This window comes from Trichomycterus rosablanca, chromosome 2 (assembly GCF_030014385.1).
Source record: "Trichomycterus rosablanca isolate fTriRos1 chromosome 2, fTriRos1.hap1, whole genome shotgun sequence".
NCBI classification, from domain to species: Eukaryota; Metazoa; Chordata; class Actinopteri; order Siluriformes; family Trichomycteridae; genus Trichomycterus; species Trichomycterus rosablanca.
In genome coordinates, this window is record NC_085989.1 from 22,663,275 (window position 1) to 22,678,859 (window position 15,585).

At 38.8% G+C, this 15,585-nt stretch overlaps 1 protein-coding gene across 2 annotated transcripts in view; it reads left to right on the forward strand.

Moving 5' to 3' along the window:
- The window catches only part of sdk1a (sidekick cell adhesion molecule 1a), a 563,685-nt gene that overhangs the window by 521,122 nt on the left and 26,978 nt on the right, over nt 1-15,585 (forward strand). For both annotated transcript variants that reach the window (XM_063012551.1, XM_063012559.1), the window contains exons 31-35: nt 336-439; nt 3,285-3,355; nt 4,023-4,155; nt 10,963-11,019; nt 14,503-14,604. In XM_063012551.1, coding sequence (XP_062868621.1) covers nt 336-439; nt 3,285-3,355; nt 4,023-4,155; nt 10,963-11,019; nt 14,503-14,604 — 467 coding nt within the window. The remainder of the gene's footprint in view (nt 1-335; nt 440-3,284; nt 3,356-4,022; nt 4,156-10,962; nt 11,020-14,502; nt 14,605-15,585) is intronic.

Genomic DNA, 15,585 nt, shown 5'->3' on the forward strand with positions numbered 1-15,585 from the left:
TATTAAAACAAAGTGTATCTTTCAATCTTATTTGGAAAAGTTGGAGATAATTAAATGCTATTGCTTGGGAACCAAATTAGAGAACAGATTCCGAGCTCAAGCAAAGCTTTTTTAATTGCAGAATATCATTTGACAGTTTTCTGTGCCTTGATATAATTGAACAGATAATGAGTTTTGTCACTTCATTCTTTTCATAACAGACACCGTAGTCGTGAAGTAATTGCATGCGGTATCTTTAGATTTCTGTGTATTTTGGGCATAAAATGTTACATGATTGTCACTGGTAAAGGTCTGTGTTCAATGTGAGATAACTGAAGAATTGCACTCTCCCTTAGCCTGAAGCCCTACACTTCATACAAGCTGCGAATGATGGCGACTAATGACATCGGAGACAGCAAGTACAGCAGAGAGACCGATGCAATTACGACTTTACAAGATGGTGAGTATAGATGGAGATGTCGCTCCTGTGCCTTCTGGTGCTCACTGAAACTGTATCGATTCCAATAAAATCACCAGAAAGGAGCTAGAAATGACTCCCTCATCTTTCCTAGCATGTAGACCCATGTTATGTTACGGAAATAGACTAAAGGCATTTTAGCTGGTATTCAGAGTTGCACCTGAATGAGGGGCAGTTAATGATAAAATTGCACACACCTGTACTCAATTGAGAAGCGAGTTGCATAGGTAGAGTTTACTCTGTGTTACACACAAAAGTGGTACTTAATAAGCAGTAATAAACCCAGTCTAATTTGTTTCAACCAGTAGCGAAATGTGACTGTCCTCCTCCACCCACCTTCCTTCCTCAGATCTGAAAAAAGCAGCCTAGGCACTATGACGGCATTTCAGGGCCACTGTTAAAGTGGTACCTTAAAACTCAACGTTAATTGGTTCTGGGAGTGGCGTTTAGTTTGAAAGATGTTGAGTTTCAAGGTATTTTTTCCCCATAAGGATGTATGGGAAACCTGTTAATGCATTCCATGGTTTTTAGGCTAATGTAGAATAATCGGGTTGTTTTTGACACTTATACACTGAAAAGGACACACATATAATATAAAAACACTGAAATTAAAAGCTGACAGTTTCTCAGCACCCAGAGCTGTAATGCAAGTTTAAAAGTGAAACAGTGAGGAAAATCCAGCTAAACACAGATACATGTGGACGCTTTCAGAGTGAATCTGACTGTTATTCCACAAATGCAGTTTCGTCTCATATACGCACTTTGATGACGTTTTACCGCTACACTCAAGCTGAGCGCTGAACAAAGCGACTGTTCATTGTTAGTTTAAAATTTTTTAAAAATTTAAAAACAAACTGAAGAGCCGCTCAGGTGGCGCAGCTGTAAAACACATGCTGTTCACCAGAGCTGAGAACTCTGGTACATACTTAAACTAAGAGAGAACACAAACAACCCAGCCTTCAATACAGTTTTCAAGAGAAACCACTCTGCAGCTTACGATTTGAAACCAAACCAGATCAGACCTGCGGGAGAAAGACTACAATGGGATTTAGAAAACTTTCAGAAAAGAGCAATGCTAAATGATACACAAAGGAAAACCTTTCCTCCATGGGACCTTGGAAGTCCTTGCATCTCAGAAACTTTCACAAATTTTCCCAAGCAAACTATGAGCACAGAAATAGCACAAAGTATTTTCAAGGAATTTGAAGAAAGACAAATAGGCTACTTGATTATTTACACAGATGGGTCAAAGACATCTACTCACACCGGTGCAGCTTTCTACACAAAGACCAAAAAACAATGCACAAATATCCCCCCACACAGCTCCATTTTTACCGCAGAAGCACAAGCAATTCTAATGGCTACAACATATTTCCAGAGATCATGTCACCAGAAAGCCACCATATGCACAGATTCAAAGTCCTGCATTCAAGCCATCAAATCACTAAATATTGACCACCCCATCATCGAGGAAATACTGTATAAACTGAAAGCACTGGATGAATCAAATAAAATACTGAGGTTTTGCTGGATACCAGGCCACAAGGGTATAAAGGGAAACGAAGAAGCAGATACTATAGCCAAAAGAGCAGCAGAACAACCAGTTACACCAATATACATACCACCAACAGACCTAAGACCCATCATAAGGAGCTATATACAAGAAAAATGGCAAGAGGACTGGAATTTACAAGAAAATAACAAACTCAGGGAAATCCAACAAAACGTACAACCAAACCAAATTAACCATACTCAGAAGAGGGAGGATCAAGTAGCCCTCACACGATGCAGAATAGGACACTCAAACCGTACACACGGACACTTACTAAAAGGAGAACAGGCCCCAAAGTGCTCTCATTGCTCAATTACTTTAACAATTAAACATATACTATGTGAATGCGAGCTTTTTACCCAGGACAGAAATCTGTACCTAACTGGATCAGATATAAAAGACATTTTTAGAAAAACAGCTCCTTCTAAGATTTTAAAATTTCTTAAAAGTATAAAACTAAAACATCTTTTATAACCTAAACCTCCTTAAACATTTTTTATGTAGTTAAAGTACTCTGAAAAAGATAAAAATGGCACGCCATAGAGATGGCTCTAAATATAGAGCTTATAATGGCGTTAAAAACCCAAACCCAAACCCAGAGCTGAGATCTCGAATACTTTGTATTGAATCTCGAATCTGCCTTGCCGGCTGAGGCTGAGCGGCTACATGAACAACGATTGGCCTGTTGTTCAGATAGGGGTGTGATTAAGCCAGATGGGGACTCTCTCTCAGACTAGTGCGATTACGACCTTTGCTGGTTGGTGGCGCCTGCACGAAGATGGGGAAGGAGTGCGGTAGAGGGTGTGGCTCTCCGTGCACGGCGCTGTACCGCACTGCACTCGTCAAGTGTAGGTGATAAGATGTTCGATTGCTGTGCATGTGTCGGAGGGGGTGTGGAGCAGCCTCGTCCTCCCAAATCAGGAGCAGGGACCAGCATTAGTGAGAGGATGACTGACGGGTAAAAATTGGATGCGCTAAAGTGGGAGAAAAATGAGAAGAAAAAAAAAAACTGAAGACATTGAGTTTAAGGGTACAAATTTCTCTACAAAGGGCGTTGAGTTTCAAAGATTTTGAATTTAGGGAACGTTGAATTACAAGGTACCACTGTATTTATTTTTTTGTCTTTGATAGTAAAGTCATCATGCTTCATATAAGAAAGGGCAAGCTCTTTATTAATGGCCATGGTTTGTGCGATGTACAGTATATGTTTGGCCATATGCTTTAAGCCTAATATACCACATAAATTGAGTTGTTTGTTGTATTTTTTCATGGCAGTACCGGATGAACCTCCTGTTATCGAGTCAGTGAAGCCCTCTACGACTACCTCTGTTCTGGTGCAGTGGCAGGTATTGTGTTCCTCTCGTTTTACTGTGATGCCCTCTAATGAGCTTCATGAACTATCAGCAAGCACAGGCACATGTTTACGTGCTGCATTTCAAGCAGACCGTTCCAGTGAAGAGATGGGCTGGCGTGGTAGAGATAATGGTCCGTTAAATCCACGCATTACAGCCATTATCTGTTTAATTATCTGGTTTTCATTGACAAATGGCCCTCTTCAGTAGGACGTGCCCAGGGGCTTGTCATGGCTCGCTTGGTATTCGTCCTGCAGCTTTGCATATCTCGAGCCACATGAAGTATTGATAACGCATTTCCACCGAGTTGCCGAGGACTCGGGCAGGACCAGGATAATTAATACCCGCGAACACTCTGAGAGGATATTAATTAGCAGCAGAAGTCTTTCTCCTTTACTTAAAAGGCTACACTAGTGTCTCTGACTGGCTGCTTGATCGGGGGAGTCACTAACTAGATTACTTTCAACACACAGTTTTCCTTAATGAGCTACCAGTCTAGAAATAAAATTTTGGCTGTCTGCTTCAAAAAACGTACCACGAAGCACAAGTTCCCCCTCCTGCCTGTCGGGCTTGTTTTTTCCTCTCTCAGCCTGGGTCTTTAATAGGGAGTACAAGGCCAGTCAGGGGAATGTGACCTTTAATTTAATTTGTGCTCCTGCAGCCACCTAAGGAGGAGAGCGTGAATGGGGTGCTGGTGGGCTACCGGCTTTATTACCGTGAGCTTCAGTATGACAGCATACCGCAAGAGGCCAAGAGGAACAACAGCAGCACATCAACACGTGCAGATATAACAGGTATATCCCAAACGTCCGGTAAACTGCAAACACTTGCTGCCCTTTTAAACTTCTGTTTACTAAATGTTTACATTTTAACATTTAAAACTGTTGACTAGCTTGGACAATGGTGAATGACTGGTTAAGATATTAGACTTCATCAGGCTTTAAGTCCTACACCACCACTAGGGTGCCAATTCTGGGCTGGTGAGCAAGGCCCTAAATCCTCAGCAGGTTAAATCATCCTTAAATGCATACGTGTAGTAAATTAACTTGAGGAATTGAGGACTACATTACTATCTAAGCTGTTTATACGATTCTGATTCATATACAACATTTAAATCATTAATAAAGTTCACAAAAACTAAAAACTAAAACACGCTTGAATGGTTAAAACAAGCTTGGCTAATTAGCCAGTCTGCTAGCAGTGGAATGGTGTTACTTACACAAAACGATGGTAACAAAAACTTCAACCACATCCACAGAATTGGTTGGGAGTTTTCGTACCCGTGTTTTTAGCTGCTTTAGATTTCGACATCTTGGACATTTTGTCTAACCGATTACTAATGTAACCGAGCGTCTTTAGAGTTTGCTGAGTTTGTAAAGAAAGAAATAAACTGTACATAGACAAATTATCAGGAGCATAATACTTTACTGGCTTGTTCTTTTAAGGCGCAGCACAGAGATGATCCTGTGCGTAGAAAAGCACACTTTTCCATTAACTACGTATTCCCCAAAGGGATAAAATGCACTTAATATGGAAACACATACATCAAACATTGTCAGCACACTAAACCACAGAAAAGACTGTTATAATAACTTAATTGCTGTATGAATCCTAGGACCGCCTCATATTGCATATTGCGCCTAATATTTCATACACTACACGAATGTAAAATGTTAAATCACTAAACACAAACCTTAAATTTAGAATTTTACAGCAAACTGCATATTTCACAATATTACACATATTTCATGGTCCGTGATGTGATTTTCACAGCCATGAAATAGGTAGGGCTTTATTTATAGATAATGGTAATCACAGGTCATCCCAGGTAAAAAAAACATCGAGTTTTATTCTACATAGATCATTGTTAATGCAATTTTATATTTTTTAAGAGATGGATGAAATGTTCTGGTTTATGTATTTAAATGCTACAGTTCAAAATAAAAATATTTAGAGTAAGTAGGGTAATCTTACACATAGTCTGTCAGTTTCCTGAAGTGTCTGGTTCGAGGTAAATAGAACATGCATTGACAAAAGAAAGGTTCAGGACAAAGTTCATACTCAAATCATATTTATTAGTGGAAATACAAAATATAACAAAATACATAGCCCATGGCTGGGGTCAAAAACACAGGCAGCTGGAAACAAGGCACGGTAATGCATACTGAATAAAGCAGATAAACAAACCTGGAACAAAAGCAAAGAAAGCTAAACTCTAAAGCAAATTTTTATTGCCTGAGGCCAAATTGAAGTCTTCTGTCTGGGATACAGATATCAATCCCACCTTATCCATGTACATCTGTCAGATATTAATGTTAGTAATAATATATACATTGGTGTATGATATATAGTATAGTACAACCCCAAATCAGAAAATGTTGGGACAGCATGGGAAATGCAAATAAAAAGCAAACTCAGTTTCTTACATTTACTTTGACTTTTATTTGATTGCAGACAGGATGAACCTGATATATTTCATGTTTTGTCTGGTCAACTTTTTATTTTATTAATAAACATCCATTCCTGCATTTCAGGCCTGCAACACATTCCAAAAAAACTTGAGACAGTAAAGCATTTACTACTTTATGTTGCTATTCCTTTTCAGCACACTTAAAAGACCTTTTGGCACTGAGGATACCAAGTGATTTAGTGTTTCAGCCATTCTTCCTGCAAACACGTAAGATGTACAACAGTACGGGGTCATCACTGTCGCATTTTTCGTTTCAAAATTCTCCACACATTCTCTATTGGGGTCAGGTCAGGACTGCAGACAGGCCAGTCCAGTACCCGTACCCCCTTATTCCGCAGCCATGCCTTTGTAATGTGTGCAGCATGTGGTTTTGCATTGTCTTGTTGAAAAATGCATGGACGTCCTTGGAAAAGATGACGTCTTAAAGGCAGCATATGTTGCTCTAAGATCTCAATGTGCTTTTCTGTAATAATGCTGCCATCACAGAAGTGTAAATTACGTTTGCCAAGGGCACTGACACAGCCCCATACCATGACAGACCCTGGCTTTTGGACTTGTTGCTGATAACAGTCTGGATGGTTCTTTTCGTCTTTGGTCTGGAGCACACAGACCATTTTATTTGCATTTTCCAAACTGTCCCAACTTTTTCTGATTTGGCGTTGTAGTTGCCTGTAGTTTATTTAATATCATGATTATTATAAGTCATGATATTAAACAAAGGATATTTAATACACATTTTGTAAGAAATGATGTACACAGCAGATGTATTTAATTAAAGAACATTCATTCATTCACTGTCTGTTTACCACCACTTTATTCTGGTCAGGGTCACAGTGGGTCAGATTCATAAAGCGAAAGGCAAAAAATACCCTGTCCATCACAAGGCAGACACACACACACACTCACTCGCACTTAGAGCAATTTTGGCTCAATTTGCCTGACTGCATGTCTTTGGACTTGTGGGAGGAAAGCAAAACGTGCAAACTCCACACAGAAAGGACCTTGGTCAGGGAATCAAACCCAGGCCCTTCTTGCTGTGAGGCAACAGTGCTACCCGCTGTGCCACCGTGCCGCCCTGTTTACGGTTTTGAAAAAGTAACTGCCACCATATTTACTCAGTCGGCCAATTTGCTTAATTCATGATGCTGTTGGGATAGAATCAAATTCATGTAATCCAACTCCAAGTGTAAGTTTTCACAAAATTATACCTTCAGCTTGAATGACTTAATTCTTATTTAAATAAGGCACATTGTTCAGACAATGAATTAATTTGTGTGTAATGTTAAGCAGCTCTTGCGATTTGTGCTAAACTAATGAACCCGCTTTCAAAGTCTCAGAACATTTCCATTTGCCATCTTGATTTAAAATCATTGCTGCAGTCTGGGAACTTCTCTGCCTACTCAGAACAATATTAATTTAATAAAAATGCACATATCAATAAAAGAGTAGACTGAAAAACAGTCATTTGCACAAAAAAATGAAAGCGCAGTGTTTAAACAAACTAGCAACAAGTGAAAATAATTACCCACATTGTTAACAGGAAATAGTGTCATTTAAGGAAATTACAAAGCAAAAACCTTGGTTGGTTCAAAGATAATGTAAAAGGATCGGGGAAAGAATCAATAAGGATGAGATAGCAGGACAATCACTTGAAAATTATCTGAACCGGTGGATACAATCCCTGCCTGTGTTCCTGAAGGCTAGAGAGTAATTTTCTGTCTGGGAGCTGAAAATAGCTGAATTGAACTCATTAGGTGCCCGAGCCACGTAAAAGACAGAATCATGATGTGAGCTCAGACCGTTGGCAGTAAGCATGCCGTGGCACCTCACACTGTAAACCCAATACAGCTTCTAATTCTCCTTCATTCTCGCCAAATTGGACTTGGCACTCCTGACAGTTTCTTAATGAGTACACACAGACTTTTAACGTTTTCCCTTTTTAACAGTTATTGACATTCGTAAGTGGCATGGTGGCTTAGTGGGTAGCACTGTCGCCTCACAGCAAAAAGGTCCTGGGTTCAATTCTCAGGTGGAGCAGCCTGTGTTTTTTCTGTGTGGAGTTTGCATGTTTTACCCGTGTCCACATGGGTTTCCTCCCACAGTATAAAACATGCAGTTAGGTTAATTGGAGATACTAAAGTCCCCCTTAGAAATGAGTGTGTGTGTTTTTCCTGTGATGGACTGGCGTCCTGTTCAGGGTGCTGTCTACTTTTTGCCCAGTGAATTGTACCCACAGTGACCCTGAATCAGATAAAGCTGTGGTAAAACAGACAATGAATGAATGAATGGATGGATGGATGAATGACATTCATGTCTCTTTTTTTCATCCCATCTGATTCCATCTTCTTTATGCACCATATTTTCTTATTTTTCTTTTTTACAGTAATCTACTTAGTAACATGTATATATTTGGTTGTTGGATACGTGAATTTGTATAGGTTGTATGTTTGGATGAATCATGTAGGTAACTGTATTTAACTCAACTGTTAATTTACAAAAGATTTAAAGGTGGCCGCTCAAGTGGCGCAGCGGTAAAACACGCTAGCACACCAGCGCTGGGATTTTGAATACATTGTATCGAATCTCAGCTCTGCCATCCATCTGGGCTGGGCGGCTGCATGAACAACGATTGGCTGTTGGTCGTTGGGTAGGATAAAGCCAGATAGGGACTTCTCATAACTGATGCAATTACAACCTCTGGTTGGTGCCGTCTGCACAGAGTCAGGGTGTGGCTCTCCGTGCACAAAGCTAATCTACATATGAACGTGCCTCGTGCAGGTAAAAAGATGCGGTCGGCTACTGCACACGTGTTGCTCTTCTCAATTGGGAAGGGGGTCAGCTCTAGTAGAGAGGAAACATAACACAATTGGGTAAAAATTGGATGCCCTAAAATCTGGAGAAAAAGGGACAAAATGCATCAAAATGCATTTATCTTTATTATACAGTGGATATCATACAATTCAAAATAAAGTATGAAACATTTTTGTACATTGGCCAAAACAATTTGTTAATTAAAGCTAATTAAGATGTAGTTAAACCTAAAATCAACCATTTTTTGTAAAGAATAATTGCCAAACAGAGTTTTATTAAACAAACTAGACAAGGGTAACAAGCAGTGGGTGTGATTTATTAATTACCATGCCAAACACAACCAAGCACAAGAAACATAGAGCATTTAAATAAATTCGTAAACAAACAGGACAAAATGCAGAAAACAGTACAAAGTTTACAGAGAAATCAAAGATAAATAGGGTGTACGGTAAAAGAACGTTGTTTCTGATTGACTGGCATGTTTGCATTTAGTACGATATAATGCCCAGTAATAATGCCTAGTAATCAGGAGGTCACTGGTTCAAGCCCCACATTCGCCAGGTTGCCACTGTTGGGCCCTTGACCGCTTTGGATTAAAGCGTCTGCTAAATGCTGAGAATGTAAATTGACAATAAGCCTGTATCTGATGTAGTACACAAAATGTTTATGTGTAACATTCAGTGATTTTCCAGCTTGGTGTCTGTTTTTCCATGATGTTTACTTATATTGTCATGATTCCATTATTTCTATTCTGTTTAGAATAAAAGATTGCAGTGTAAGTGCTGCCGACTTAACAAAACAGCAGCAATACAGATGTAACAGAGTAAAAATCAATACAATAGTAGAGTACTATAAACAAAATACTTTAAAAAAAGACAATGAACCCTCACTTGGTAATTCAGCCCTAATTCTTAAGATTTATGCATAGTAAACACCATTTAAAACCAGCTAAGGTTAAGGGCTATAAAGCTTTTTAATATCTGTAATAGCTGTTTTTATCATTTAGATGTACACTGATCAGGCATAGCATTATGATCTGGTGAAGTGAATAACACTGATTATCTCTTCATCACGGCACCTGTTAGTGGGTGGGATATATTAGGCAGCAAGTGAACGTTTTATCCTCAAAGTTGATGTGTTAGAAGCAGGAAAAATGGACAAGCGTGAGGATTTGAGTGAGTTTGACAAGGACCAAATTGTGATGGCTAGACGACTGGGTCAGAGCATCTCCAAAACTGCAGCTCTTGTGGGGTGTTCCCGGTCTGCAGTGGTCAGTATCTATCAAAAGTGCTCCAAATAAGAAACAGTTGTAAACAGGTTCATGGGCGACCAAGGCTCATTGATGCATGTGGGGAGCAAAGGCTGACTTGTGGTTCGATCCAACAGACAAGCAACTGTAGCTCAGATTGCTGAAGAAGTTAATGCTGGTTCTGATAGAAAGGTGTCAGAATACACAGTGCATCACAGTTTGTTGCGTATGGGGCTGCATAGCCACAGACCAGTCAGTTAGGAAGGTGGTCATAATGTTATGCAGGATCAGTGTACGTATGCAATACAAAACACTTTTGTTGGCTTTATTTCTTTATTTTTACATTATAATACTGCAAAACAGCATTATTACAAATATTGTATATTTGATCCCTTCCTTATGTTTCCTCATCTTTTTAACACCATTTTTCCTCTTACTAAACGCCGCTAGCTCTACACTGGTATATTTCACATTCAATAATACAAAAGCAAATTCCTTTTAATTTGCCCTGTTTGCTCATGCTTAACAGCTCATGTTCAGAAGTCCATAGCTACTCCAAAATCAGATATGATCCTCTCTCTTTCAGGAAATTGCACTAAAGTTTTAATGCTTTTTTAATTCATATGTGATCGTGATAAAACAGACAGAATGAACGGCAATGATGAAACAAAGCCTTCAATAGGTGTCATGCTTTACATGAAGTGCACTTGTGCTTTCTTTTAATTATATTAGAAAACTAAAATCCTATCCATATTTGAAGCAGTAAGTGATGGAATCTACTCAAATCTGCTGTGATTCTCTGTATTGACTGCTGAATAATTAATCATCAAAGTATCTTTAGTGCTGCTTCTGGGGTTTGCTTAAAGTCAATGTGGATGGGAAGATTAACACTGAGTTATATAATTCATTCTGTAAAGTAGTATGTAATGAGTATCTTTGGTCAAAAAAGTAAAAAGTACAATCATGATGAAATATCTCTTTGATTTTTATATGTCCATCTTATCTATTTAATCTGTTAGTACATGTATTCATCAAATCTCTTTTTTCCTTTCTCTCATTTTCTCTAACCAGCCAAAAGTACTGTGAAGACAGTGAGCAATTCAGCACTGACGGAATTCGAACTCACGCGTAAGTCTGTCTAATTTAGCCTGTATGCCTTTGAAGTTCAGATAAAATATTCTTCCTCCTTTTTGTTTACATTTACATTTACATTTACATTTACATTTTATTTACATTTACATTTTCAGCATTTAGCAGACGCTTTTATCCAAAGCGACTTACACAATGAGCAGAGCTTTTTGCTAATTGTTTGTCAAATATCTAATTCTATTTGTGTTCAGAGGACTGCACGTATGCAGAGACAGAATCCAATTCCATATACCAAACACACAGATGTGACAAAGATGTTTAGAAGCCTTTTGTAATTCCCTGGATTTCTGCATTAGTTATTTAAAAGAAATGATGATCTGCATCATTAAAGAGCCTTAGGTGAAACGACCAACAAAAATGACAGTAATAATGAACAAACAAATGAACTCAGCAATATCAAATATACCAATAAACATTTGCAGTGTAGGTTAGAAGCTAGTGACTTCTACAGCAGCTAATTATGGCAGTTAATGATGTATGTGTTAAGATGTTTTCTGTCTTATTAAAAAAGTACAGTGGCTGCTCTTCCAAAGAAAGAATTTTTTTTTTTATCTTGAGTACACTGAAGGACATGCAACATAAACTTTCTAAAAAATGTAATGAAGAGGCTGCTCAGGTGGCACAGCGGTAAAACACGCTAGCGCACCGGAGCTGACATTTCGAACTTGTCGGTTTGAAACGTAGTTCTGCCATACAGATGGGCTGGGCGACTACAGGAACAGCGATTGGCTTGTTGTTGGCTTCGCGCAGGTGAAAAGATGCAGTTGGCTACTGCACATGTGTCAGAGGGGGCGTGTGTCAGTCTCGCTCTTCTCAATCAGAAGTGGAGATCAGCATCAGTGGAGAGGAAGCGTAATGCAACTGAGAAAAATGCAAAAAATAATAATAATAATTAATTAAGTCTGTCACACGATTAAAATTTTTTATCGAGATTAATTGCAATTGAAGAACCAAATTAATCGACTGCAAAAAAAACTAAGCAAAGTTTGAACAGTTATGCACATTTTGTATTGCATGTTTACCAATAAATTTTTTTTAATAAAATTATGATAAAATTATTAAATCGAAATTATTTTTAGAAAGCCAGCCAATGCCTATATAGAGTAACAGCTACCCATCTTTTAAATGAGGATCTTTTCCTGTTCATAATCCTGCCACTGAAAACAGGTGCTCAGGGTACTACAATAAACCATTTCTAGATGCAACACGTATAACGACATGTCAACACCAGTGTTTGTAATGTTCCCACGACGTGTATAGTTCATGGGCTTTCCATACAAATTCCTCTGAAATAAAGTTAGACTGAGTCTGAGCTCATTTTACCTGTAACGCGTATTCATGCACACAGCTTGATTTAAAATTTTATTCTTAATTTTTTTTAATCGTGATTAAAATTTTAACTTATTAATCGTGTTAATTAACGTGATTAACGACAGCCCTAATATTTATAATAATAATAAAATGTAATGGAAAAATGAAATTAATTAAAGGACACCATATACCATCTTTTCTCATATACAGTGGGGCCAAAAAGTATTTAGTCAGCCACTGATTGTGCAGGTTCTCCTACTTAGAAAGATTAGAGAGGTCTGTAATTTTCATCATAGGTACACTTCAACTATGAGAGACAAAATGAGAAAAAAAAATCCAGGAAATCACATTGTAGGATTTTTAAAGAATTTATTTGTAAATTATGGTGGAAAATAAGTATTTGGTCAATAACAAAAGTTCAACTCATTACTTTGTAACATAACCTTTGTTGGCAATGACAGAGGTCAAACGTTTTCTGTAAGTCTTCACCAGGTTTGCACACACTGTAGCTGGTATTTTGGCCCATTCCTCCATGCAGATCTCCTCTAGAGCAGTGATGTTTTGGGGCTGTCGCTGGGCAACACAAACTCCACAAATTTTCTATGGGGTTGAGGTCTGGAGACGGGCTAGGCCACTCCAGGACCTTGAAATGCTTTTTACGGAGCCACTCCTTCGTTGCCCGAGCGGTGTGTTTGGGATCATTGTCATGCTGGAAGACCCAGCCACGTTCCATCTTCAATGCTCTCACTGATGGAAGGAGCTTTTGGCTTAAAATCTCACGATACATGGCCCCGTTCATTCTTCCCTTAACATGGATCAGTCGTCCTGTCCCCTTTGCAGAAAAACAGCCCCAAAGCATGATGTTTCCACCCCCATGCTTCACAGTAGGTATGGTGTTCTTGGGTTCTTCTTCTTCCTCCAAACACGACGAGTTGACTTTTTACCAAAAAGTTCCATTTTGGTGTCATCTGACCACATGATATTCTCCCAATCCTCTTCTGGATCATCCATATGCTCTCTGGCAAACTTCAGACGGGCCTGGACATGTACTGGCTTAAGCAGGGGGACACGCCTGGCACTGCATGATTTGAGTCCCTCTCGGCATAGTGTGTTACTGATGGTAGCCTTTGTTACTTTGGTCCCAGCTCTCTGCAGGTCATTCATCAGGTCCCTCCGTGTAGTTCTGGGATTTTTGCTCACCGTTCTCCTGATCATTTTGACCCCACGAGATGAGATCTTGACCCCAAGGGAGATTATCAATGATCTTGTATGTCTTCCATTTTCTTACAATTGCTTCCACAGTTGATTTATTCACACCAACCTGCTTGCCTATTGTAGATTCACTCTTCCCAGCCTGGTGCAGGTCTACAATTTTCTTCCTGGTGTCCTTTGACAGCTCTTTGGTCTTGGCCATGGTTGACTGTTTGAGGCTGTGGACAGGTGTCTTTTATACAGATAACGAGGTCAAACAGGTGCCATTAATACAGGTAACGAGTGGAGGACAGAAGAGCTTCTTAAAGAAGAAGTTACAGGTCTGTGAGAGCCAGAAATCTTGCTTGTTTGTTATTGACCAAATACTTATTTTCCACCATAATGTACAAAAAAATTCTTTAAAAATCCTACAATGTGATTTCCTGGATTTTTTTTTTCTCATTTTGTCTCTCATAGTTGAAGTGTACCTATGATGAAAATTACAGACCTCTCTCATCTTTCTAAGTAGGAGAACCTACACAATCAGTGGATGACTAAATACTTTTTGACCCCACTGTATAACATTGCTCCTGCCATTAATATAGTGATTCTGACATGGCATTAAACATTAGCACCTACCAACCTATTTAACACTTAAAATAAATTTCTGTGGTTTGTGAAGGGCAGCCGTAGCCTAGTGGTCAAGGTACTGGTCCAGTAGCTGCCGGTTCAAATATAATTCCAAGGTTTACAAACTTTAGAAAGCGTATTCATCTAAATATTTCAGTAACAATCCTGAAACATGCAGTTCCGTCAGTAAAACATTAGTTGGCAAGTTTACTGATGTAAAACTATATGAATTGTATTATATTGTCTTCACCATTTTAGCTCAGATGTCTTCTTTTTCACTATAGAGAGTTTATAAATGCTTTTCCCCTGTGTAATGGTTATATTTTACAGAGCTGCAAAAATATCAGCGCTATGAAATTGTGATGACAGCCTACAACATCATTGGTGAGAGTCCTGCCAGCACTCCAGTGGAGGTGTTTGTAGGAGAAGCAGGTACTCATTGACTGTTTTATTTATAGCCATGTTTTCTTTAGTCGCTCTCCTGCTGTAACATCCTTCACTTATCTGGAGGGGTTTTCCACTTGATTTTAAAACACAACTGTGAAGATTTCCTTGGCTTTTAGCCACAGGGTGTATTTATTAGGTCAGGCATTGATTTTTAACATTAAGGTTTAGGGTGGAGTTTTGATGAAGGCCAATCACTCTTTCACAATGAACTTTGTTTGGAAACTTTACTTTTTATAGGGGTAGTGTTAAACCTGAAAGCACCCTTGACAGTCTGTTTCCACAACATTAGCATAGCATTGTATATCCTTTTATTGGAACAACTAACTCATTAACAAGTTGTTATCTTGCACTTCTGTGTGCACTGCTTGGTCATGAAAAACCAAACCATTAAGTGCTGGAAAAGAGTTCATGTACTAAGATTCCAAGAGCAATTTGGAACTAAGGACAACTGCTACACCATCAGTTCTGTTTTGTTAGCTTGTGTGACTAATAACTTGACAGCTGTTGTGTAAACTGTTGATTGTCACAGTAACAGGACTAAGGAAGCTCTTAACAAGGCAGAAACAATAAACTTACTCATTGAAATGGTGTTTATTTGTGACAGTGCCACATGGTGAGTTAATGTTCTTTATTGCAATTACTGCCAAAGTTTGTCCATGGTAAAAAAAAAAAAAATCGGCACACTCTTTTAAGGAGTTAGGGGCTGGCACAGTGGGTCATTCTTCAGAGCTGCACAGTTTTTAGACCAGATGCCTTTCTTGATGCAACCCTTCTTATTACCCAGGTTTGGGGTCGGCACTAACCTTTATCCACCCATCCAGTTATCCAATAAAAATTTACACTTGCCCACAGAAATCCCAATAAATTACCGAAAGGCAGCCTATAAATAGCTACAAGAAGGACATACTTCTGTAGATGTCATTTGTGTTATTGATCAGTATGTATAATTACCCCCATGGGCCAGTC